At 53.2% G+C, this 25,899-nt stretch overlaps 1 protein-coding gene across 7 annotated transcripts in view; it reads right to left on the bottom strand.

Moving 5' to 3' along the window:
* LOC121087199 (myosin phosphatase Rho interacting protein) overlaps positions 1–25,899 on the bottom strand; it is an 82,158-nt gene that overhangs the window by 11,308 nt on the left and 44,951 nt on the right. For 3 of the 7 annotated variants that reach the window (XM_040591951.1, XM_040591952.1, XM_040591953.1), the window contains exons 7-16: positions 24,821–25,337; positions 18,913–19,054; positions 18,236–18,352; positions 15,691–15,747; positions 14,304–14,372; positions 13,990–14,079; positions 13,459–13,568; positions 8,432–9,017; positions 7,393–7,509; positions 524–4,405 (exon numbers count right to left, since the gene is read on the bottom strand). In XM_040591951.1, the coding sequence (XP_040447885.1) occupies positions 524–4,405; positions 7,393–7,509; positions 8,432–9,017; positions 13,459–13,568; positions 13,990–14,079; positions 14,304–14,372; positions 15,691–15,747; positions 18,236–18,352; positions 18,913–19,054; positions 24,821–25,337 (5,687 nt within the window). The remainder of the gene's footprint in view (positions 1–523; positions 4,406–7,392; positions 7,510–8,431; positions 9,018–13,458; positions 13,569–13,989; positions 14,080–14,303; positions 14,373–15,690; positions 15,748–18,235; positions 18,353–18,912; positions 19,055–24,820; positions 25,338–25,899) is intronic. The other 4 variants (XM_040591956.1, XM_040591957.1, XM_040591954.1 and 1 more) reach the window with 3 other exon arrangements.

The following is a 25,899-nucleotide window of genomic DNA, read 5'->3' as shown; positions in this document are numbered from 1 at the left end:
GGAGCTTTGCTTTGCTACAGAGCATGGCATCCCTTCGCAGCTACTTTCCCCAGGAACATACGTTTTGAGAGTGCTAAGTTTCCATTTCATCCTGCATTTTTGACAGCGGCAGAGACAGACTGGAGATCTGATCAGACTGGGAAAGACAGAGCTGAGGAATGCTTTTAAAGGGAAGTCACAAACAAAATGTACACCTCAGGTAAACGCTACGGTCTTCGGATTGAAGGAGAACGTGACGTTATCAAGCTACTTTGAAACTCTCCCTCCCTCCACACGCAGAGACCACCTCCAACAACCAGCCCTCCCGCTGGGACCAAGCCCTCAGCAATGCATTTAGAATAGCCCAGCATGGAGGGAAGGGCAGCACCATGCTTTACAGAGGCTTTCTAACACCTTGGGGCTTCCTTCGGCATGCTGGCCCTTTTGGGGGACACCCCCCGGTTCAGCAAGTGAACCCCAGGACCGAATGCACCCTCCTGCACACTCAGCAGCAGAAAGCATAAAGCATCAAACATATCAAGACCTTTAAGTTTTCAAAGTCCTTCTGGTACTTTTCCCTCAAGGTGGAAGCATTCCCCTCCAGATGTTTGTTCTCCAGCTCATCCCTCATGACGTTCATCTGGGCCTCCAGCTCCTGGATGCGTTCCCTCAGGCCGTGCATGGAGTCCGGCTCACTGTCGGGGCCCTGCCCAGTGCCCCCCGCCTCACCGGCCACCCAGGGGTCCCCACCACCTGGGCCCGCCGTGGGCGACGCTTCCGGGTGCTGCCTCTGGTACTCATCCAGGGTCTCCTGCAGGCGCTGCAGGTTCTGGCTGTAGTGCTCCTGCAGCGCCTGCAGCTCCTCGCCGTGGATGACCTGCAGCTCCTTGATCTTGGCCTGGAACTTGTCCTCCAGCATTTGCATCTGCTCCAGGTGATACCGCTCCATGTTCTGCTTGTCATGGACAATGGCATCCAGCTGGTTGAGGCTCTCCGTCCTCTCGGCCTTCAGAGCATCCTCTGTCCTGTTTAGTTGCTCTATCACATTTCGAATCTCCTCCTCGTACCGTCCCTGTAACTCGCTCAAGCTCTTGCTGTGTTTGTGCTCCTCTTCCTCCAAGAGCCTTCGCTGGCTGTCAAGCTGGGACACCTTTGCTTTGAGATCGGCGTTCTCCCTTTCCAGCATGGCGATCACCTCACCGTACTCACCCTGCTGCTTTCGGAGCAAGTCCTCATACTCATCCCGAAGGAGAGAGACTGTTTTCACGCGCTCCTGGCAGAGCGCATCCATGCTCTGTAAGGACTCCTTGTAGGACTTCATCTCTCTCTCGTACTCCAGCCGGACTTTGCAAGCGGCGTAACAAACCTGAGCCTGAACAACTGCATCATGGACTAACAAAGAGGAATACCGTTCAAGGTCTCCCATGCACGAATGATAGGAAAGACTCTCGGATATCTTCAGGAGCTTCTGACAGTCTCTCATTGCCTCCTCGGGAGGCAGAGAGAGTAAGGCAACAGAGATCTCCTTCAGAACATTCGCTTTGTCCTTTAGTTGTTGGGCGAGATCTTCCTGAATGGAAACAAGAGCTTCGCTACTGCACTCCGGCAGGCTGCTGATCTCCTCCACCTTGGCTAGCTCCTGACACGGCACCATTTGGAGACAGCTCCCATCCCAGGAGATTTGGGCTCTTTCTGAAGCATCTTTTTGAATTTCAAGTGCTTCAGAAATCTGGTGCATAACTCTGTCAAAATCAGGAGTCCTGTACGCTTTGATGATCTCCTCCAACATGCACTTATGCTGCTGGAGAGCCGTTTTGGTATTATGGAGGTCTTCTTCGATTGTTTTTAATCTCTGATGAAAAGATTCTCTCATTTTCTGTGCAACAAACCCGAGTTCTGCCTTGACCAATGTGGCATCTGCTACAGCACTGAGAAAACACGGAGAAGGGCCCAAACCTGTTGTTTCTGTTTTGCCCTCAGCTTCTCCTTCTCTGGTGCTCAAGTGGGCTCTCAGCTCCTCCACCTGGCTCCAGAACTCCCCTTCCAGCAGCAGCTTCTTAGATAGGACACTGGCCAAATCAACGGCTGTATGAGAAACATTTGCTGGCTCCAACAGAACCACCTCAGCCGTTCCCTGCATCTCTCTCAGAAGCTGAGATATCTCAGAGCTTGCATTTTTCAAAGACTCCGCTATTTGGTTGATGAGAGAGGCCTCAAATGCCACTCTCTCGGAAAGCCATCTCAGCTGGCTGGCGTCAAACATCTCCGCTCGCTGCTCCTTGGGGACATGCTCCTTGGAGACACGCTCCTCTTCTCCCAAAAAACCTCCTTCTGGAGTGGAGCCTTCCGTGATAAGGCTATCGCTCTGCTGATACTCCGATGGGACTGGCGCCCCTCTCAAGGCATAGATTGCGTTTGATAAGGTTGTTTCCATGCTGGACAGAGTAACGAGGAACAAATCGCCCTCTTTTTCCTTGTCTGATTTGGGCAAAGATCTTAGTTGCTCCCTACACTTCTCTAAGCAAGTCAGCGCTTGATCATTTTTCATTTGGAAACTTCCCAGCTCGCTGACATGATTTTCTATGAGCTTGAACTTTTCCTGCCTCTCACTCTCCAGCTGTGAGATCAAAGAACTGACTTGGGATAAGCTGGTCTGAAGTTGTTCCCGCAGCTGAGACTCTGTGCTGGCCCACTGATGGTGAAGGGCGATGAGTGTCTCCTGATTATGGCCGTGCTGGCTTTCCAGCTTCATCGTTACATCTTTGAGTTTTTCCTCTGTAATATAAAGTTTGGTTTCCAGGGAATGGATGATGGAGAGATAGGTCTCAGAATCGCTCGTTCCTGATGATGGGTAACCAAGAGCTGGCTCTGATGACATGCTTTCTTCAGACAGCGACCTGTCTTGGCTCGTGTCCGAAGAGGTACTGCTCGTCCAGTTTTTCTCCGATCCATCTGGGTGGATGTACTTTTGGCACTGGATGCTTGAGAAACGGATTCTTTGCCTCTTGGCCCCCATGATACCTACATCAGGCTTCGCTAAGGCTTTCTGAACCAACTCTTGGTCCTGGAGCTCTACAGCTTTGGACGGGGAGCCAAATTCCTCCGCTTGCCTCTGGCTGGTCTCGAGAACCTCATCGTCCTCCTCCTTCAGTGCGTAACTCAGAGCTGGGAGGACATCCTGAGTTTGCAGGGTCTGCCCTGGTTGGGATGGATGACTTTCGTCAGCCTCGAGACTGGGGCCAAGGTCTTCCACCTCCTCAGCACACAGACCTGTGCCTACACCAGCTAATTTCTTTAAAGCCTCCTCCTTGGCCTTTAGCTTTACTTTAGTCTCCTCTAAACTGCTATCTAAAGCAACCATTTTAACCAAAGCCTCACTGAGATCTTGATCTTTCTTCTCCACAATTCTCAAGTGCATTTCCTTAACGTGTCTCAGCTCTTCTTCTTTTTCTTTCAGCACCTCCTGCACACCCTGGAACTGATCCGACACCTCCTCGAACGATTGCTCCAGATTGTGGTAGTTGGTCTCTTCCATCTTCAACTTTGCTTGCAGCTTCGCAACTTCATTATCTGACTCGGCAACCTGATTCATGAGCTCATGGAACCGACATTTGATCTGATCTCTCTCTCTTTCAAGCTCCTTGATGTGCTCTGCGAGTTTCTGGATGCTGGCCTCCTTCATCACCAGCTGCTCCTCCAGCTGGTGGACGAGCTCACTGCCTTCAAATTTTGCACTCAGTTTCTCCTTCTGCAGAATCTCCATTTGCTGCTCGCTGTTTTGCAGCTGGTTCTCGTACTCGTTGGCCTTATCCTCCACCTCCTTCAGACTCCGTATTAAAACCTGCTTTTCCCTCTCACAGCTCTCCAGCAGAGCCTCGTAATTCTTCTGCAGCTTCTCCTCCATGAGGATCCGCGCTTGCTCACTAGCATTCAGCTGCCTGCTCAGGTCCGCGATCCTGTCTTGGAGCCGCTGGACCTCCTTCTGGTGGTCCCTTTGCAAAGCCTGCTGCATCTCCAGGTCCCGCAGCTCCTGGGTCTTCTCCAGGAGGAGAGCCTCTGCGCTCTTCAGCTTCTGCTCACTGGCCTTCAGCTGGGAGCTAAGCGTGGCCTCGCTGTGCTGCCACTCCTCCAGCTGCTCTTTGGCTTTCTCCTTCTCGCTCCTCAAGTCGCTCTTGAGCTTGGCCAGGGTCTGCTCCTTGATGGAGAGCTCGGCCGCCGCGTTACTGAGCCTCGCCTGCAGGCTCTGAATCTCGGCTTCGTGGTGCCGGATCACGTCCTTGGCCTCGGCATAGCTGCGCTTCAGCGACTGAATCTGCTGATTGATCAGCTCTTGACGCTGGCATTGGGCTTCCAGCTCGCTTTGGAGGTCTTGGTTGACTTTATGGAGCCTCTGCCAGGCACCTGATGGCGAGGCGGCCACCTCGGTCTTAAAAAAATTGATTAAATACTAGATTAGTAACACTCTTGGCTCTCCCTTCTGAGTGTCACACCTCTGGCCAGGCAGGCCATGGAAAACCTCCTTGCAGTGATTTGGCTGCTACCCACATGCTCCAATTGGGATGATTTGTTCTTGGCACAATTTTTTTTTTGTTTGTTTTAACCAACGTTTTTGGTTGGTTTTTTTTTGAATGAGCGACAACTGCTCTCCAGTAACAGAAAACACGGACCACAACATCAAAACAGCTGTACAGTAACAGGCTAAAAGGGAAATAAAAAACCCAAAATCAAATAGAACCAAAAAACAATGAAAAAGAAACACCAGCAGTAAAACAGAGACGACAGACGAGAGAAAACCAGGAGGGGTGAGAAGGAGGAGGGGATGGGAACAGGGCGAGAAGAAAGGAACTGCTTTTTTAGCATGTTTGTTTTGTTGTGAAACAAAAAGTGCACAGTTCAGGTAACACAGTCCTACCGACCAAAAGCAACAACAGAAAGTGAGGTGACAGCAAATGACATCACATCCCACCCAGATGCAGGGACACAGGACAGCCGGCGTGGCGATGTCATTTCTGTGATTGCCAAACAGGACTTAGTGGCTGCTCATCGTGTTAAAGAGATGTTGTTATGCTAAAGTTTAAGACTAGGGAGGATCTAATTTCTCTACCTGCAAAAAAAAAATCCAACAAAGGACAAAATAAAAAGCCTGACAAGTGAAGGGAGGGAAAAAGTGTGATGAGAACGTAAAATAAAAGAAACCAACCTTTGTGAGATGCAAACCAAAGCAATGTAGCATGCAAAGAGAAAACTCACAGACAGAGTCATGCAAAAGGCAACAGAAATTATGTATCTTTAAAAAAAATACACAGACAGGAAGAGGCGAGAGAAGCACAGCGTGAAGCCTAGGAATTTGGCCTGCCTTGCTGTACTCTGGTTGCTGATAAGGAAAGCCCACAGATGTGACACTCAGTTATGTTAAGTTAAATTTCATGCTTTACACCAACATCATGCAAGAACATCCACCCGGGACAGGTTAGTACGTGACCCCTCCCGCCCGCTGTGCCCAGAGCTGCGGCACATCTCCGTTTGTGGGGAGCAGGAGCCCCTGTCACTTCTCCCAGTAGGGTTCCAAGTCAGGGTGCCCCGTCCCGAGGAAGCTCAGAGTGAGAGAGGGGTTACACGAGGCCAGAGAGGCTTCGGTGCACAGCACATGCATCAGGGTGGGTATCTCAGCAGCTGCCTTACGAAATGTGCGGCATCTTTTGTGTCGGGGCACTGCTTGGGGGTCCATATGGGGCTGGTCATGCTGCCAAGGGGGGGTTGCTGCCCCCTGGACAGCTCAGGAGAGATGGGCTGGCAGCAGTCAGGCTCCTCCATTGCCCCTCCCCACAGACAACATAGGAACCTCTCCGAAATTAGGCATGATGGAGATACGGAGCACATGAAATTCAGAGGGTCCGCCCAAAAAAATGCTGTGATGTTTGCCCACAGTCTGGGGTTGCAGACCCCCGCCCCCCATGATTCCAATCCCTCCACCTCAGCAGGGTTTGGTGGGGTTACTCCCTTCTGCAACAGGACTTTAATCCCTCCACTCCCAGAAAAACGTAAGGGAAATCCCCAGAACAATTAGACCAGAGCAAGCAAAAGCCTCCAACCCTTCCAAAAACCCTCTCCAACTTCTAGGTCAAACTTTGGGTCACTTCTCACTGCAGCAATGATTTGCTCGGCCCTTCTGCAGACTTGCTCCCCCTCCTCCTATCGAGGCACTATGGCCAACTTCAACACAGCCAATCTGACAGTGGATTCAGCATCCAGCTTTTAGCCCCAATCCCTGATTTTTCTGGGCTCCAGGCAAAGGGAGGTCGGATGTCTTTGCCCCAGGGAAGTGGGAGTTAGTTACTCTTCCAACACTGCCAAGTGAAAATGGAAATCCTCCAAGCAAGTGCTGTCAGCTCGGGGACTCCAGAAATAAATGCGTTGTTAATAACTCCTCCAAGGAGATCACCGGCGAGGAAGGCAAGATGCCCCCCTGCCTGGGCTGGCTCCACTGCCTGTGCAACTTCTTCAGGGGTTGTTTTTCCCGTGAGAAATAAGGACAGAAGGTTCAGTGTCAACACCAGGTTTGCTACCACAGGCGTGCAGCGTGCAGCCACGCGTGGCCACTTTGATCCAGAGCCAGTTTGGCCAAGTAGATTTGAGCAGGTCAAAATTCTGTCCCTGCACAAAACAGAACTACGGACTCAGGAGAGCAGCCAGAAGCTGCCCTTTAGATGTCATGGCTCCTCTGGGCACGGATGCTCCCAGAGGAAGGGCGAGAAAAAGTCCATTTTGTTTGGAGGAGGGGAGGAAAGGCTTCCCAAAAGACTCCCGTCGCTTTTTCCCGAGCCTCCAAAACGCCCTTCTCAGCTCTGCTGAGGAAAGGCATCTCATAACAGAAGAAACCACCAAAGTGATCCAAGACACCAGGTCGTCCCGGTGCAAAGCCCACCCGGGCTGTGGGGAAGGTGTTGTGCTGTGTTTGCCCATGTAACCGCCACACAAACCACCCATCCAGGAGCAACTGCTGGGCTCCACGATGCTTAGAAAGGCTCATGTGCACCCTGCTGCCCGAGGGGAACATCTGGGGCACAGAAAGGGGGCAACAGCTGTTGCATAGACAAACACAGTACAGGAGGGATCAGAGGTGGACTTTGCTGAGGTCCCATCCGTCTGCCATGGCTGTGTTTTGTTTTCCCTCGAGGACACCAGTAGGTAATGCTACCTTCTGTCTACTGCATCCCAGATCAGAGGTTTTGTTAAGCATGACTCCAGTAAGGCTACAGAATCAGTAGTATTTGCAAAAAGGTCAAATCTGTTGGAGCCCACTCTGTGGTGCACATCTCTGCACCCTCTCTGATGTCCCCTAGACTGAAGCCCACCAGGGTCCCCCTCGGGCACAGAGGAAAATGGGTTTCTCTCTCCTCCCCACATTCCTACCTGCAACACGTAGCCCTCCCGGGCGCTCTGCTCCCGTCCCAGTGCCACTTTCAGCTGGTCCTGCAGGTGCCGGTTTTGCTCCAGGAGCTCCAGGGCCTCCTTCTGCTTCTGCTCCAGCTGGAGGGACACAAACAGGGACAGCATCCAGGGAGTGGGCAGGGGGTTGGCCATACGGAGCAAGCAGCTCGGAGAGGATGTGGAGCGAATGAACGGGGCTTCGGATGGCACCGCTACTTTGCTCTGCTCTGGGATCTGGATTTCATTTTGCCAGGCAAAATCCCTCCCCCGCTGAAAGAACTACGTTATGCGTTAGTTTACTTTCTAAAGGCTCACTGCAGCAAAGGATGAACGGCACCAGCTCGTGCCAGGCGGGACCCTGGCAAATCCCAGCCTGCTTCAGATCAGCGATACTCCTGATTATTGCACGCCTGCACCCCTTTCATTCCTGCTAATACACCTTAATCCCAACTAACAACAACCTTTGTTACCCCAGCCATGGGCCTCTTCCAAGTGAGCTGAGTCTCCTCCTTCCTTTTCCCAAAATCCTAAGATTGTTTGATGTAGGCTCCACAAAAAGGGAACCTTTGTGGTGCGTGCTACAACTCTGCTACAGCCAGTTTACAGCTTTGTAAGACATAACTGCAGACGCAAATCTCTGCAGCTGCAGAGCCATGCAGAATTACGAGCCTGAATTCAGAGCCTGGTCCATGCCCATCAGTTGTACCCATCCCATCAGAGCAGGCTGGCTAACAGCCAGCAGGGGTGGGGGCTGGGAGGGGGTAATGAAGTACCACTCTTGCAAGAACAGCCCTGTTTGCAACCGTGGGAACATGAAAGCTGCTGGCAGGGCTGAACGGGAACGGATGCGGATCTGTGCCCTGCCAGCTCCCCAGGGGACTCCACAGCATCCCTACTCGTTGCTATTACAAAGCAGGAATTAATGCAGCTTTTTGAAGCCTTGCTCAGGCTTCCTACAGTTACTGCAGTGGCCTGAAGGCTGTTTCAGCAGGCAGCCTGCACCCCACACACGCCGCTTTACCTCCTTCTCCAACAGTGTGGTCAAGTGCTGCTTTGTCAGCCCCTCGTCCCGGTCTTCAGCATGGGCGAGGTGCAGGGGTGTGATGGGGATCTGCTTCTCCTCCCGCAGCGGGGTGGTCTCCACCTGGTGCCAGCGCTGCTCAATCTCTACGTGGACATTCTGCAGTTTGATGTCTGCTGGGACGGGCAGGATCCGGTCCACCTCCATCCTTAGTGTCTCTTCCGACCCTGCCCCATCCACAGTATCGATCATCTCAAAGCGCTTGCGCCTCTCCTCACGCCGCCGGGCCCGCTCCCGCTCCAGCTCTCCCGGGTCGGCGTCGGTGGCACCAGTGTCCCTGGGGAAGGCGGCAGAGCCGCTACTGGAGGAGTCTGCAGCGTTTGCACGCTCCTGCACCAGGGCTTGCTGGATGGGGCGAAACTCAGCCCAGTCAAAGGTCTTGGACCGTCCTTCTCGCCGGCGCTCGCGGGCACGGCTCCGCTTCTGCTCCGGGTCCAGCTCAGCTTGGTCTGCGTCTGGCTTCTCGCTCGGCTTTGGACCAGTCTCGAAGGAAGAGCTTGTTTTACTTTTCTCTTCCGGCAGGGAGCTGCGAGGACAGAGAGAGGGTGAAGGAAGGCGTCAGTGGGTGCTCAAGTTGGCCGGGCGCTCCCACGCATGCCTCAAAGAGCTGGGTGGAAAGGGGCTGCTGGAAGCCCAAGCCAATACCAGGTGGGTGCCCCCCTACCCCTCCGTCCCCTCGCCCCTCAGGTGCAGGAGCCGCCACTGCCCTTCCCTGGGGTCACGCTGGTGCGCAAAGCCTTGGTGCAAGCAGCCCCGGCTGCTCCCCAGCACGCCCCGGCCCCCGGCGAGCGGCCGATCCCGACCTCGCTCCTCCTTGGCAGCCACCCCGGGGCTGGGGACCACGACCCAGCAGCCCCCCACGGCCGAGGCACAACCCCGAGCTGCCCTGCCAGGTGGGGAAGAGGCTTCCAAAGCTCCTGCGGCACCAGCCGGCCGGCCAGCTGCCCGCCTCCCCGGCTGCAGGGCTCCATGCACACACGCCGGTCACCGCGGCCATAGTCACGTGCTGGCAGGGAGGATGCCACCAGTCCCACCAAAGTCGGTCTGGCTTCGGAGCTGCAGGGTGGAGAAGCACAGAGCAGCTCCCACAGGTCTTGGGTAACAGGGGGAAGGTGCTCCTCGAGCTTGCCAAAGTTGGGGTATTAATGAGTCGAAAACTTCTCTGTGCCACTATCTGCACTGAAGGCACAGACCTCCCCCGGGGAAACCTGCCTGCGGGCAGCACGGGCAGCACGGGCAGCCACCCCGGCATGGGCGTTGCACGCCGTACGCACAGTTGTCAGTGCAGCAAGGAGAGCAAGAGTTACTCAACACACCGTGGAAGCCACTGAAAATGTCGATTTCTCAAGCAAGGAATGATTTTTAGTGCTGAGTTAGAGGGTGGTGGGTTGAGAGGGGAGACATACTTGTCAAGCAAGGGAAGTTAACAGGGGAAGGCAATACCGTTTCCAAACCTACAGATAACCCGTAATGCAGTATTAGCTTATTAAACGTAGACATGCCAGCCTTGTAACATGCAGATCAAAATTAAAAAAGAAAACAGCAGTATGCTAAGTTGGCAGAAGCCCGTTCTGAGGGAGCAGCAGGCATTTGCTGAACCCTCTTTGCTATCAGAAGCCCCCGAGATGCCTCCCGAGGCGCAGCCTTGCTGCTCAGGCTGACTTCTGGCTCTCCCTGCTGCCAGCACCACCACGGCATCCCTCCGGGCTTCAGCCTCCAGTGCAGCCTTGACAAGCTTTCTAGAAGGGCGCAGTGGGAAGAGCTGGAAAGCAGCTCCCTGGGCCCTTTGCTGCAGGCACATCACCGCTAACGGGGCTCTGACCCACGGGACCGCATGCACCGAGACTGCCGCGACCGGGAGGGAGCAGCAGCAGCATAGCTTCTCCTCCTGCCTCCGTAACACACCCCAGCTCCTGCAGCCAACAACCTCAGGTATGTGCATACGCCCAAAACAAAGAATGGAGCAGAAGAGATGACTCTGCACGGGTCCAGGGCTAGTATCTTCCGATGCACCACAGGCTCAGTAGAGCTGGGTTTCAAGAAACTCTGGCAGTTACAGGCTAAAACCAGCTCAGAGAGAATTCCTTCTTCAGCTCTGTCACTTGCAGCTAATAAAATAAACCCAAAAGGCACCACGATGGAAACCACCTTGCTCCTCAGCCATTAGAAGATATTGCACGACTCCAAAGCCAGGCACTCAATCTGGAGTCAGTTAGCGATTAGAGCTGCATTTTAAATAAGTAAAGCGGGGAAGAGGTCGAGTCTTAAAATGGAGCAGAGCGCTAGGAAATACAGGGTGTCCTGGGGCCCCTCGGATGTTGTTGAAAGACAGAAATTACACTGTTCTAAAATACCCGTGGAAGAATCTCAGCATTTCTGGAGGCAGCATCTCTCGCGAGCTCCTTTCTCCTCTACTGCTTCCCAAAGGGCACGGGATGTGTGTCAGGGAGCGGAGGGGCGGCCACTGGGAACTGAGTGAAGAGACTCAGAAGGCTGACCCGAAGTGTCTCGCTTTATCTCCCGCAAGTGCCCCATGGCAATTAATTCTGCTTAAGCATTTCACGTCTCCGCCATCCCAGACAAAATGAAGCCACATCACATGGGAGGAGGGGGTCTTGGCCTCATAATGGTATTTATAGGTCAAAACAAAAAGGTTTTTATCTTTTAATACAGGTGGCTGCGCGAGTGGTGCAAGCTGAGCATGCTGTGGCAGTGTGCAAGAAGCACACGAGGGCTGCAGGGAACTGGGGGAGCGCTGGGGAACTCGCACCGGAGCTGCGAGCTGAACAAGGACCCAGCGCTGAAGCAGCCACCTTCTTTCTTGTGGGTATTTTATACCTGCGCGGTCATCGTCAGCAGAGTGTAATTAAGTGTCTCTGCAGACTGCAGGGCACTGCTGAGGACAGGGAACAGCACAGCATCTGCCCCCACCCCAGGTGCTGACGCACACAGCAATATAAACAGTAATTAGGACTCGAGCAACCGAGAAAACGTGTGTTTGGCTCGGTGGAGACATGGCAGTGGGTTAATGAGAGCCACAGGAGAGGGCGGCAGGAGTGTGCAGAGTCAGACTGGCCCCAGGGATGGCGTGAACACCGCTGCCCTCCCGGCACAGCCCAGCATCCACACTAACTTCCCTCTTGCACCCTGGCTGCGCTCTGCAGACATTCACCACCTCTCCATCACGAGCCTTTGGCAGTCTGTCCTTTGGCTTCCCAGCAGCCCTGTTCCCAAGCCGCTCCCCGGGTGTGGGTGTTAATGACGTGCCCCAAGCCAGGCGGGATGGGCTGGGATCCCCCGGCACACGGCAAAGGGCTTGTGAGCAGGCAGCGGGTGAACACAGCCCTGCTTCACACACGGCACAGCCCTGCAGCTCACAGCAACAACTCAGCAACGTGACTAACCCACGCCAGACCCTACCCCATCCACAACCAGCTCGGTGGAAAACACCAGAAGCGCACCCTCTTCTTCCCCAGCTGGGGGACTGAGAGTCACCTTCTACTTATGCAGCGTAACAAGTTACTGCCCAACTGGTACCCGCGCTTGGACCCTCCCACGAGGGTGAGCCAAGTCAAACCACTTCATGTGGGCTTGGGGCAGATGCAAAGACAGCGAGCACAGGACCACCGTGCTGCAGTAACCTGTTAGGCTATAAATACAGCCGGTTCTTTACAGGCAGAGAGGTCCCCTCAAATCTCCTTGGTCTTCATCTTCATATCTAGTCACATCGGAAGATACCAGTGTGGGGAAATCAAGTGTCAAGACCAGGTTGCTTCTTCCCTTCTCTCTGGCTTTTATTTAAAGACAAAAAAAAAAAAAGGGGGGGGTGGGGTGGGGAGGAGGGGGACGGCGAAAAAAGAAAGAAAAATAAATGGAAACTGCAGGCCTTCCCATCCGAGGTGCAGAAAGGAGGAGCATGCAGTGAATCACGAGATATACAAACCACAAAACGTTAATACAGGAGAGAACACAGTTTTCCAACCTGGGCTTCAGCACGGATAGTTTCAAAGAGAAGTTTTTCCTGGGATTGCATGGAAATCAAACATACACAGGAGTGAGGAGAGAGGTGGCTTCCCCGAGACCCCCGCGAGATCCACCAGAGCTCGGGCAGGGCTGGGAAAGAGTGGCTGAGTGCCAAGCGGGATGGGGAAGGAGAGGCTGGAGCATCTCCAGGTCAACAGCACCGGGTGAGAAGAGCCATTCCATCAACGCTGGGACAAACCTGGCAAAAACCTGCTCGTTGCAGCTACGGTAAGGACAGGAGATGGAGTTAACGGTGCGGCCGTGTCCACGAAGCCTGTAAGAGGTGGCCCGTACGAATGTGGCTGGCACGGTTAGCTGTGAGGTCAAACACCCTTCACCCGCAGCCACAAGCGCTCACAGAAGGTACTCTGTGAAGCAGGGGGTCCCTTCCTCTGGCACTGACGGCAGGAGGAGACGCGAGCATTACTAAGGCACAAGGGGAAACAAGCTGCGGCAGCTATCTGGAAGATCAAAAGAGGAGGGAAGACGATCTGCTGGCTGGAGTTTAAAATATATCAGAGCCAAACAGCTTCTAAATTGAACCCTGGGCTCGTGCTGCCGTGACCCGTGGAGGGGATGGGCAGCTCATGCTGAACAGTAGCCAGAGGAAAGGGGGAACCCAGCACAACTGAATCCAAGTGGTTTCACAATACCTGGTGGGAATCCAGAGGAGCCTTGATATAGGAACAGTATTTCATACTCCTATGCACAAATTAAAGCCACATTTTCAACCCTCTTTGAAATCTGCACGCGTAAGAGTAACTCAGCATATCAGCATCCCCACAAAGCATATCCAAATTAAGCCCAGAGAGAGGGATGTGAGAACGCGCTGCAGCTTCCAGGAACAGACAGGCTCGGAAAGAGGGAAGAAAAGGGATAAGGGAAAAATTACTCCTGCATAGCAAACCAGACAAATGCAGGGGCTGCTAAACTCCCCCCTTTACCTTGTTACATCAGGAGCAGTGGTGGGGCGGACGTGTTTCATGATGGTCTGGATCCAGTTGCGGCGAATGCCCGATGTCATGGCGGAGAGGGTGAACTCCCCTTCCTTCGTCTGTGGAGAGCAGGATCAGCTCAGAGCAGCTGATTGCAGACACCAGCACCTTCCCACCCCCCGCCATACCACCCTGCACCCAGCCCTGAGCACCCAGTGTGGGGCACTGCTTGCTGGCTGCATGGAGACCGCAGCCAGCCCCTCCATCCCCCAGCACACAGTGGGAATTAGCATTTCTCAGCAACCAGGCCACTTTTGGCATAGCTGAGGTAGAGACAAAACCTTCCCCTTCTCTCTTGCTCTTCCCCCAGCCAAAAAACTGGCTCTCCAACCCAAGGCTGCAGCTCTCTGGAGCACTGTGGGTGATGCCGAGTGGCCTCTCTTAGGTGCCACGGACGAGCATCTCCAAGTGGCAGCACAGCATGAGCCACCAGATCAACTGTCCTGCAGCCAGACTTCCTCCTCCTCAAGTTTTCCTTACGTGGATCTGGAAGCCGTAGTTTCGCTGAACCGGGTACTCAGTAACATCGTAGCATGTGGATAAATCAATTTCTCCATCCAGGTCAGCTGCCTGCAGAGGGAAGAGGTAAAATAAGCCATAATGCTTTGCAAGCCCAAAGCACGGTGGGCTCACAGGGAGGCAAGCAGCAGGTCCTCAAGAAGCACAAAGCCCTGAAGGGCGATGCTCCAGGACCTTGGCATCTGGGAAGACAACCCGTCAGGATCAGTTTGGGAGCACCTGTGGCTCCCCTGGATGCAGAGTGATGGGTAAACACCGATGGGGAAGACAATTACCTCCTCCGCCACGGAATCCCGGTAGTATCTCAGGCTCTGGTCAGTCAGCACAAACCAGTGCTTCTTCCACTAGGAAACAACCAAGACAGAGCAATGACAATCCTGCACCTTCCCAAACAGCGAGGCCTGAGCAGCTTGTCACAGGCCACCCAGCAGAGACATCCCGCAGGGAGGCAGCTCGCAGCCTCTCCCCTCCCAGCTCCACACCCGGCTTCACCAACAGGCCCCCCGGGGGCGAAGGGGAGACGCGGACAGGCAACAATGCATGGGACACCGTGATGGTTTGCACCGCCAGGACCCTGATTTTCTCAGCACTGCTGCACCGGCAAAGTGCCAGACCCCCGGCAGCACCAACCCTGCGTGTGGCAGTGAAACACGGTGAGAGCCACGGGGGCAGCTGGAGCCTTCCTATTAGCTCTGCTGGCAAGGATGACACTTTTAGTGATTGCACTTAACACCCTGGAGGGACTTTTTTTAAAAAAACCCAAAACTCAAGAGTAAAACATTCATGCTGCAGATGAAGCAGTAGAATGAACGAAGAACCTAGGAACTGGGCTGGAGCCTGTTCTTGGCCCTTGCTCTACAGGAATACGCCTTCTGCAGACTCCTGGTGAGGCACAGGCTTACCCAAGGCAGTTTCAGCTAACAAAGCGCTCGCTCCAGCAGCTGATTCTCCCTCTGGCTGCCTGCAGACGTGCCCTCAGCCCCAGGGCACAGCACACCAGTGGGGACACTCAGCGGAGGCCTGGCCACGGTGCTCACAGCCACGGGCAAGGTGCCCTCACTCTTCCTCCACGGGCTGAGCAGGAGGGAAGCAAATCCAGGGAAGGGGCAGTTTGCAACCAGCCAGGGCACCCACGCTGCCTCGGCACACTGCCTGTCTCTGAGCCTTCGATAGGGCGGCACATCCCACATTCCTCCGGGAATGGACAGGAGGAAAGCGGCAGTGGCTGCTTCCCAGTGCCAACTCAGAGACATTTATTTATTTCTTGGCCTTGTCTTTTCTTCAGCACTCCAGAGACCTGATCTGAGCCTCATTACTGACGCCAAAGAGGTTGCTGGGTCGCAAGGGAGATGAGCCTAATAGAGAACAGGAACTTGAAACCAGTGCTGCTATTCAAGCTGCCCTGGCTCCCTAGAAACCCACGACACAATATCCAGCTGTGGGGCTTTGAAATCTCCCCGGGACAGAGAACCAGCTATTCCTGCTCCGAGACAAACACCGTTTGCACAGGGCTTGCACGCAGCCACTGCTGCCTGGCTCCAGAGAGTTCTACAAATTCCCTGTCAGTGTTCTGCCCAAGCACCTACAACTGGTTTCTCCCACTTGGAGCATCATTTTGAGATGTCAGAGAGAGCATCAGCCGCCAGAAACCAGGACTCTCACCTGTCCGTCCTCATACTGCTTTGTCAACCAGCCCTTCTTGAAGTTCAGCAGGTCGGGCTGCAAGAAAGGAGAGAGGCGATCAGAGGGGTGGGAAGCATTTGTGCCCAAAAGACAACAGCAGCGGCTCGATAAAACACAGCGCAGCAATAAAAGAAGCTAGCAACAGTTTCATTAACAGAACTGTAGAATAGTTTGGGTTAGAAGGGACCTTTAAAGGTCATCCAGTCCAAACTGTATCATTGCACTGCGTGGTGGCTAACCATTTGCTCCCAGAACAAGAGAGACCTGCTGCATGGTTTATTCAGGCTGTTTTCTTCCTAGCTTTTCTCTTGCAATTTCCTACTGCTACACCAGCATTACAGATGAAGGGAAACAAGGAATTGGCAAGACCGCAGGCAGTTTTGTCCCTCCATTATATATTATGAAAGAAAAACTATGTGCTATCGAGGGAGCGGACAGACGCCAGCCTGAGCAGCCTCGGCTGTGATGCAGCTGCGGGCAATAAACCCACCAAGCCCCACCAGGACCTGCGGACGAGGCAGTGATAAGCCACGAACAAACTATAGAGAAAATTGCATTTGCAACGACTACGTTCATCTCTGAAGGTGGCTGTGAGAGCTGGGAATCCTGATCTTAGCCCCAACCTATCCTGCGAGCGCAATACCACCACCCACCTGCTTCTTCCCTGCCAAAGTGCAGGTGGGTTCCTGCTCTTGGGGTCTGGGTCCTGTTAAAGCCCTTTCCTGTACTGCAGGAGAGCGTCAAGCAAAGAATCTACATTTTGGATCAAAAATAACTGGCTCCCAACCATGCCCTTTGCAGAGAAGGAAAACAGAAGGATTGCAAGAGTTACAGTTTTTCACAGGCTTGTTATTTATCAACTAGGAAGAAGCACAGGGCAAGAACCTTCCACAAAAGCAGATAAATCCCTCTTTAGCAGCATTCATACTACTTTACTACACCTCTTGGTTTTCTCCAAAATGTAAGCAAACCTGTAGGAGCATCCATGGAGGAACGGTGCTGCTAAGCAGTATATGCATGTGTTTCAGACTGGGCTGCAGCGACATGCTACAGAAGCACTGGAGGGGGAAGGTTTCTCCTGCAGGTCCTGCTCCTCCACAGAAACCCAGCTGCTTTCCCCGAGTGCTCGGGCAGGCAGGAGAGCACGGGCTTTGCCTGAAGCTGCAAAGCTGCTGAAGCATGAGAAGTTTGGGACCAGCTGCCACTGCAGGGTGTAGACATTAGAAACCCAAAACGGATGAAGCACTTGATGGAAGAGATACCCACGCAGCACAAGCCACAGCTACGGAGCCTAACAAGGGATGAACTCTCCCTCAGCTTTTATCCTGATGGAAAACTGATCTGATCTGACACAGAGAACCCAATGGGTAGGGGAGAGTCTTGCAATCACCGCTGCAAGCCAGCAGGCGTGCACATTTTTCATATGTTGCCACTTTTATAACAGGAGTGGCACAATAAAGGTGTACTTAATGCCAAGGAAAAGGTTTTCTTCCCACTGACTGCATAATTTTCTTGTCTTCACTAGATGATGTGCTTTGCCATTTAACGTGCACTTACTGCACCTCTTTATTACCACCAAGAATTTAAAAATCACTCTTGTGGCTGTACAAGTCTACATGAAAAGCTACAGAAATGCCAAGCTACTGCATTTTTCTGAGAAGTCCTTGAACAGAAGCTGTCCATCCACAAAAAATGCAGCTTGTATTTACAATAGGTCTGTAATCTTTTTGAGAGATTAGCACGTGTATTTATTTTGTTCCTACAGAAGGGCGGTGAGAGGATAGCAATTTTGTGTTTGCTCTGTACTGTTTGCCTCCAGGTCTGGTGAGCATTTGAAATATGCAAAGGGAGGAAAGCTCAGGAGGGCAGGTTCAGCCCTTCCTCGCAGCCTTCGTCCCACTCACACCCACTTGCAACTGCACAAACATCAAGGAAGAGGCATTAGAAAGCCGGGCCACGTTAGCTCTCTGAAAATGCATCAGTCATGACCCAGCACCTGGTCTGAGTCCAGAAAATTGCACTGACCCTCTGCTGAGCTGGAAATGCTGTGCTGCAGTCTCTGCCAGTTCAGGGGGACAGCACAGGGCAAAGAGGGGCTCTGGCCAGGCGAGGTGACCCAACATCTCCGGGGTGACCTACAGAATTAGGGTCTGACATACCAAGCAAAGCACTGAGGAAACGGAGCAATCCAGAGGAAAACAATTAGCAAAACGGGGATCTGCTTTCCAAGCTGCTGCTGTACTTTAAGGAAAAGGACTCCTCGCCAGACTCTGTATTTTAATTTCTGCAACAGTAGAAGGGAACAGGCGAAAAACACAGCTCTCCCCCCGCTGAGCCCCTGTGTCTGTCAGGGTCAGTCACACCTGATTCAGGTCACTGAAACCTGCTCCAAATCTGAGTCCATCCCATGTCCTACGTGCTGGCTTTGGCGAAAGCAGCAGGCAGTCCAGTTTTCTCTGGACCTGCCTGGGAAAGGCCCCTCACAGCCTCCCCCACCGCAGAGGACACGGCCCTGGTAGCTCACCGTCATAGAGGACTCTGTGGACCTTCTGTCCAGTGACTTTGCCCGGCGATGCGGGGACAGAGGAGATGCAGACACATCCAGGATGGCGCCCACAGCTGCACCTTCGCAAGCGAAGTCCTGTGTAAACAGCATTAGCCCAGAACAGTGCAGGAACTAGGACAGCAAGTCCCACTCTCTTGGCTCATGGCACAAAAATCCACATTATTTAAGGGGCATCTCAGGCTCAGAACAAGTGTCATTTCATTGGCAATACGGGTTTTTTTGTCCTTTCAGGCATTAATTTGTTCCCAATATACCTAACCGTATCTGGGACTCTGAAGATTGCCTGTTTCTTTTGTTACTTCACCCCATCCTGATGTGTCCTGCCACGCCAGATCTGAAGTTTCCCTCTTTCTATTTTGGAGGAAGGGAAAAAAAAAAAAAAAAAGACAACCTGATTTCCCACTCTGATCTGCAGCTGGGCCAAGGGAGCGGAGCAGCAAGCAGCAAACCAGCACAGACTGAGCACCCACAGCGGTTTGGCTCCTGCATGTGCCTGCCTGCGACTCCAGATCCCCTGCTCCACCCAGGGACAAACCCTATAGCTAAACCCTATAGCTAAACCCTCTGTGCTGGGCTGCTGGATCCCAGGTGCCATCCTCCAAACCCCACGGTGAGACCTCGGCTGAGCAGCTTACCCGTTTCCGTGGGAAAACCCTCTTCTCGCTCCTGCCCTGCCGCGTCTCGCTGGAAAGGGCAGCCCCGGCCGACACATTCGTTTCCATGTGCTCCGCGTTCTCAATATCTAATGCCTCAAATTTTTCAATTACCTGGGATCGCCTGGAAAACAGAGAAAGGGGAAACCAAAGGTGGTTTAAAGACCAGAACAGCAACTGTGCTGAGCTGTACAATCCCACAAATGTAAGGCTGCAGAATTGCTCGACCCAGTGTTCGCTCACACTTGGCTTTGGGTCCCTGTTCCTCTGCAAGCTCCAGCATGCACAAATCCAGGGCAAAACACCCCGATCTGACATGTATCATTCTACCCATGGCCAAAGTGGGGAAAAACCTCATGCTACTCAGCTCAGAATAGTATTTCCTTAAATATTTAGAAAACCCTTGCAAAACCAGCAGTAACTTTTTACTTGTATATTTTACAGCCTTTTGAGAAGCAAGGATTATTGAACAGCTTTGACTTAAGCTTTGTCTTTACTCCCTAGCACTGCAGCTGGTGACGGCCCCCCAGGCCACAGAGCAGAGACACATCAGACCAAGCTGGGGTGCAGAGGTAAAGGGGTGGCTACGGGTGCACTGCAATAGCACCCTGCAAAACCTCAGCCCCACGCAGGTAACCTCCCCAGTGCTGCACTGAGTGAGGAGTGTCCGTAGATGCCTCCAGACAACGGGTCTGGCTTGCAGGCTGTGCCAGCTGAAGAGGCATGAAGGGATGAGGAGCAATCTGTGCAGGCACAACAGGGCATCCCCTGCAAAACCCCAAGGCTCTACCCTCCTCTCAAACTGGTCTGCAAAGCCAGTATGAACAGCAGGGAGCACAATGTGGGCTCTCAAACAGCACCTTGGTGGCCTATCGCACCATGGCACTTATGTCTCCAAGGATGGAGGAGAACTATGAAAAAATGTGGATGGGAGCTGGAGCCAACCCCGGACCAAGCCTACATGGGATGCTCCTAAGAAGGAGCAAACAACAAACCTTTGCAGGTGGAATTAAAAGCACCATTTCAGCATGAAAAATTGCTCACTGACCCACAGGTGAGGAAATACTGGATTTTTCAAAGGACCTGCTGGTGTCTATGCTTGTGTGTCCAGCGGTTCGGGGGCAGGTATCAACCTCAGGTCTTTAATCACAACCTGGGAACGTGCAGCAATAGCCCACCACCAACATACCCCCCAGCTGAGCTCCAAGCTGTGAGGTTTAAAGCTCAATTTCAAACCTCCCTAAAAAGCTCAGTCCGAGTGTGTTCCTGACGCACAATTTGGACCCACGTGTGCCGCACCTAAACTCAGGGCTGCTTGCTCCGTGTGAACCTCTAATGTGCATGAAAATCACAATGGCAACCACATGAGGGGAAACAGGTTATTGAAAAAATCGGTTTTAACACTTCCCACAAAAAGGAACACCAGGTTAAGGGCTCAAAAATCATGAGATGTTCAGTTTTCAACCAACATTTGCACCAAATTCTGTAAGTGAGACAAAAGTCTGAGCCTATCACATCCCCCAGCGAGCTGGGGGCCCCCACTGCTGCTCAGAGAGAGGCTGCCAGGACCACGCACCAAAGCCCATAACCAAAGAGAAGGGACAACATTGGTGGGGAAGACTTAGCTTTGTAAATTCCAATCTCTCTGATGTTTTTATGAGACATCTATTCAGCCCCTGCTGCCTCCCAGTTTGCAGACTGGGAGTGGGCAGATCCCGGGCTCATGCAGAGCTCTCAATCCCCCTGGGATGTTCTGCTCAGGAGATGTCCATTCGTGTAAGCCAGCCAATGGAGAACTGTTTTGGAGTCACGATTTTTTAACGCTTTTTACACTGGCCCAGCCTTCTCTGAGTCTCAGTTTAGAAGGGAGTAAGAGGTCCATGAATTAACATTGTCTGTGCCCTATTAGGTGTGTGCCTGAAGAAAAACAAATCAGGAGAAAAAAAATAAAAAACAACCCAACCAAAAACCATAAAACAAAATTAAAAGCAGGTTGATTTCTCATGAAAGGGGCTGCACCACCAGGTTGTTCTACGGCTTGAGATTGAGATGAGATGGTAGCGAAGCAGGCGAAGTAAAGGTGGACACGTCACACAGCAACACAGCAGGAGAAGGTGGAGAGCAACAAGACCTGGAAGAAAACAAGGCTGGAAAATGAATGAACAGAAGAGGAAATTATATATCTGCATCTACATACAAAACAAAATCAAAATCATTCCAGTAATTTGTCATTGAAAAAGGGAGGAGAAAAATAAATCACTGCAACCAAATCACAGCCCCAAGGGTTAATATCATCCAGATTACAGGAAAGAATCATTATTTTTTTTTCCTTTAGCTCAATGTTTCAGAGAGGCTACTGCTAGAGATCCTGGGGGGATGGGGAGGGGAAGGGCTCTCCTCTCCTCCCCACCGTGCCAAGGAGAGAGCTGCTCCCTCTGAAGAGCAGCTCTGTGTGGACCAAACAAGGCTGCGGACAGGTACGGAGACACATTTTAAAAGCTGCGGTGCCATTTAGTGCTTCCTCAACTAACAAAGCTCGTCCCAAGGAATTCCTCGGCCATGCAGGCTGTTAATCTTTTCCAGGCCACTAAACCCAAGCTGCAGATCTCAGCTGTTAGGTGGAGGGCTGCGTGCACTGGGAAGGAAAGCTATAAAGACCAGCATGAGCTATCATTACAGTGATTTTCTTTGATTGGAAGAAAGGGCTTGTTTTTATTGGATTCATTCATTATTTAAAAGCAAGAAAGACAGTGAGTGTCAGGAAAAGGAAGAGGAATTTCCCCAAAGGTCCACAAAAACCAAGAGGATAGTTTTACAAGAAAAAACAAACTATACTTGGGAGAGCAGGCACTCCTCTCTACGGGTAGAAGCAGCATTCAGAGCAGAGCCGTACATTTCAAGAATTCAGAGAAGGAATTTGAGAAAGAAAAGTCTTTTAAGCTATTTCAGGCAGCTTTGCTATTTATGGAAGCTAGAGATACGCCTCAGCCCCCTGACCACGCTCCTACAGCGGATCCGGCAGATGCCAGAGCAGACTCTTGCCAGCATGCGCAGAACACGGGGTCAACCAGGAAAGCCACGGTTTTAGAGGCTGCATCCCTGGAAGTGTGCAAGGAAAGCCAAGCCTGCCACCCAGAAATTCCAGTGCTCCCCGGGGAGCTGCAGGAGGTGGACGAGCCTGCAGCCGCACACCCAGAGGAAGGGGCTCTGGGTCTCTGCACCCAAAGGACTCCCCACCCCGCTGGTGGTCTCCTTCCCAAAGCCACTGGGATGTGCCAGGATTAATCCCTGCAGCTGCAGAGCCCTGCTGGGATAAATGGGGACGGATGCCTGAGGTGTGGGCAGCGGTGCTGGCAGCCCCGTCCTGCCGTGTGCCAGCAGAGGGAACTCGCACTCTGTCGCTCCGCCAAAATCCCAGCGATTATCTCCTGGTTTCTGATTCATGTTTGAGTGGCTGTGAGCTCAGGCAGCTGCATGGGGCGTGGAGCCAGCATCAGGTATAAACGGTCAACAGGGAAAATTTCCAGCACAGTCCTGCACTTAAGTCACGTAATACCTCTTACTATAAGGGAACAGGACGAGAAGCCTTGAACAACGGCTTCATCTGGAGCTAAGCCTACAGGTGTGTCACTCAGGATGCAGCACCGGGTACCTAAAATTATTTTTTTTCCATCCATAGCTCTGACACTCGCACTGATCATGGTAGGTAAACAAAACAAAAAAAAAAAAGGGGGGGCGGAGAACGAGCCAAAAATACCAACAGAATCAGAGCAAGCTTGTTTGGCTGCACCGAGGGATGAAAGGCAGATCTGAACGATGCCCGGCTGGCGCCTATGGGATTGGCATTCGGGCAAGTGATTTCAGGCAAGCGTTCCTGGACATGTTAGTGGGTTACTGAGAAGGATTATTAGAAATGGTGTTAGACCCAGGGGAAAAAGCTGACCCCACAGCATGGAAGTCAGTTATTGTATTTGCTCAACCTCAAACAGCACAGACTGAGCTCAGGGGAGAAAAATGACAGGGATATGTGGACTAAGTAAACTCAAATTTAAAAAGCAGCCAAGCCAAGCTGAGCAGGGTGCTGGTGAATGTTAATTCTCTGGTGGCACACTGGACTGCCTTGCTGTGCCCTGCCGAGCCCACCCACACGCTCCAACACCCCAGCTGCGGGACACATGGCCTCTCCACCTGCCCGGACCAATTCCCAGGTTACCGGAGGAAAAAGCAAACGTGCCAGTCCCCATACACCGCCCGCCGAGCCATCCCTGCGCAGGGCACACTCCTCCAGGGCCACGGGCTGCAACCTCCAGCCAAACCCAGCCAAACCCTCCAGCAGGCAGGGAACCCTCGCCCTGCTCTGCCATCACCACCCTCGCAAATGAACACTGGACGGGCTCAGCCCCACGGGCAAGCACCCACGTGCAAACCTGGTGCAGCACCTGCTCCTCCCCCCACACCCGTCCTGCTCTGATAAAGGCCCTGGGCTGACGTAAGGGAATTTTTGCCAATATTGATAAAGCAAAAACACCTGGTAACAGCTCCAGGAGCCCAGCTGGGCTGGTAAGAAAGAGACTTTCCTTGGAAAAGGCACCCACCAGCAGGCAATGAGTGGGGCTGACAAAAGGACAGTCTCTGGCAACAGCTTCCTCTCCTGGGCCCTGTTATCTGCCTGTAAATCTGCTCCTCCCTGTCCTCAGCTGGCATATCCCAGCTCTGTTCTGGATCCCAGTGCTGCACGATCCCCCCAGGGCTTGAGCAAGGGACCTCGGAGGAATGCAGGTGCTGGCCAGGGCATCCTGTGCAAGCAAACCCAGCAGGGACACAACCTCACCCACACCTGAGCCAACAGGCTGCACCAGTTCAGCCTACAAACCAGCAGTCACCAGCCTCTTCCCAGCCCCAGCCCAGGTGACCAAGGGACCCATGTGGCATCCCTCTCCTTAATCCTGGGGAAGACCCAGTTCCTGAGGCAGAGAAAGTCAAACCCGTGCTCCTCTCTTTTATTTCCCATCCAGCACTCCCTGTGCAGGCTGTTGGGGCTGGGCTCAGTTTGGGATCCTCCTGCCGACCAGCAACACCAGTACAAAGTTACACCATGCTTCCCAGACCTGCTCCCAGCTCTCGGAAGCCAGGCTGGAAAACAATCCTTTAGGGGCTGGGAAGAAATGGAAGAGAAGCGCCTGCTGAAACCGTGCGAGAGAGAACATGCCCGGAGGAAAACCAGGGCAAGAAAATCAGACTGGCAGGCAGCCCTCTCGCCTGGGGCCTGTCTCCCGGTTTGCTCTGCTGCCTTCACTGCACAAATGTATCTTTCCCAGGGCAAGTCGAGCCTGTCCTTTGCCTCGCCTGGAAAGCGCCAAGCACGCCGGTGCGCAGTACAGGCGTGCGTGTGGACGCCCTCCCCATCCTCCTCCGCACTAAGCTGTTTTGCAGCCCGCTGCGCCCTGCCTTGGCACTGCACCCGCCTCTCCTCTCCCAGATTAATGCCATGACATTTTGAAACCTCTTTCAGCTCATTAGGCAGTTGCGTAACGCACCCGGCACTAACACCATTTAGAGAGCTAACCTAATTAATGGTACCAGCTGCCAGCGTGTGCCATGCCAGGGAGGGGACGGAGAGGGTGGGCTTGCTTGCAAATACAGCCACCAAACATCAACCATCTCAGCCAGCTGTCCCCGGAGCAGCCAGGCAGGGTGACACCCGCCTGCCGGCACTACTAAGGACATCCCAGCTCCTGGTCGGGGTGGATGGGCATCCTTAAACCCAGGAGCACTGTAATAAAAAGGGGCTTCACCCGGCAAATGCCACCTTCTCTGTCCAGGGCGGTGGTGGGGACACAGCTTTGCTGCCGTTGCAAGCATGCAAGGGGACCAGCCACTCATCCCTTACCTTCTCTCACTGCCAAAGAGCCGGGCCACTTCTTCTCTCCCAGGGCTACGGGCCCGGGTTCTCCGCTCTAGCCGCTTCCTCTCCACCTGGAAGGCCTCACGATTACTGATCCTAATGGCCTTGGGAACGTCGGCCAGGGTGGTGTACTGCCGGCTGGCTTTAAAAGAAAGGGGACGCCCCGATTTTTCAGCTCCCCTTCCTACATCTCTGCTGCTGGAGTCCTTGTGCATGAGGCAACTGCTCTTCGAGTCCAAGGAGTTCAGAGAGAAGCTGTGAATCATTCGGTCGCCTGATCGGGTACCTGGGGAAGGAAAGGGCTGGGCATGCTCCTGCGAGGGCGATTTGGGATAACTGTACCTGTTGTTTGGGGTGCTGGGGCTGGGTGGGCTTGGTGGGGGCGGCAGCTGCTGCTCTTCCAGCTTCGAGTCTTGCTTGGTCTTCTCCAAGGAAAAGTACCCGCTCTCAACACGCGTCTTCCGCCCACAGTCTATCCGCTCTCCATTCATGGAGCTCTCGTCTAAGGGACAGAGAAGTCACTGCACTTGGTTTCAAGTCCAAGTTCCACTTTAACAAAGAACACCCCGATTCCACCCAGGACAGGGGCAGAAAAAAAGCAAAGACAGTTTGGGCCCCAGCCCTGTGCTGTGCCACCTCTTGCACCCTTGGCTTCTCGAACCTGGCCACCCCTCATGCCCATGGAGATGGTGGGATGGTCTGCAGAGAACTGGGGATGCTGGTCCAACCCTTGGGTCAGACTTGCAAGGATGAAAGACCTAAACCTTCAAACCAAGAAAGGGACAGCTGCAGTCACCACTCTGCACCCACCGTCATCCCCATCCTTCCCAACCTGGCACTGGCCACGTCTCCGTGGGCACAAGGCGATGGACACCTTGCTCCTGGCAGCCACGAGTGGGTGGAAAGCATCGCCCCCTCTGAGTGGGCAGATAAAGGGAACGGCCGCAGCACCTGGGGTCTGCCCGTGGCCCCAGCAGGAAGAGTCCCCAGCCCTATTGTTCCAAGCAGAACAATGCCACAGGCACAGCCTCTTCCAGGGACTCATCAGGGAGACCAAACACAAA

This window comes from Falco naumanni, chromosome 4 (genome assembly GCF_017639655.2).
Source record: "Falco naumanni isolate bFalNau1 chromosome 4, bFalNau1.pat, whole genome shotgun sequence".
Lineage (NCBI taxonomy): Eukaryota > Metazoa > Chordata > Aves > Falconiformes > Falconidae > Falco > Falco naumanni.
The sequence above is the reverse complement of the archived record's forward strand: the minus strand, read 5'-3'. Positions and strand labels throughout refer to the sequence as shown.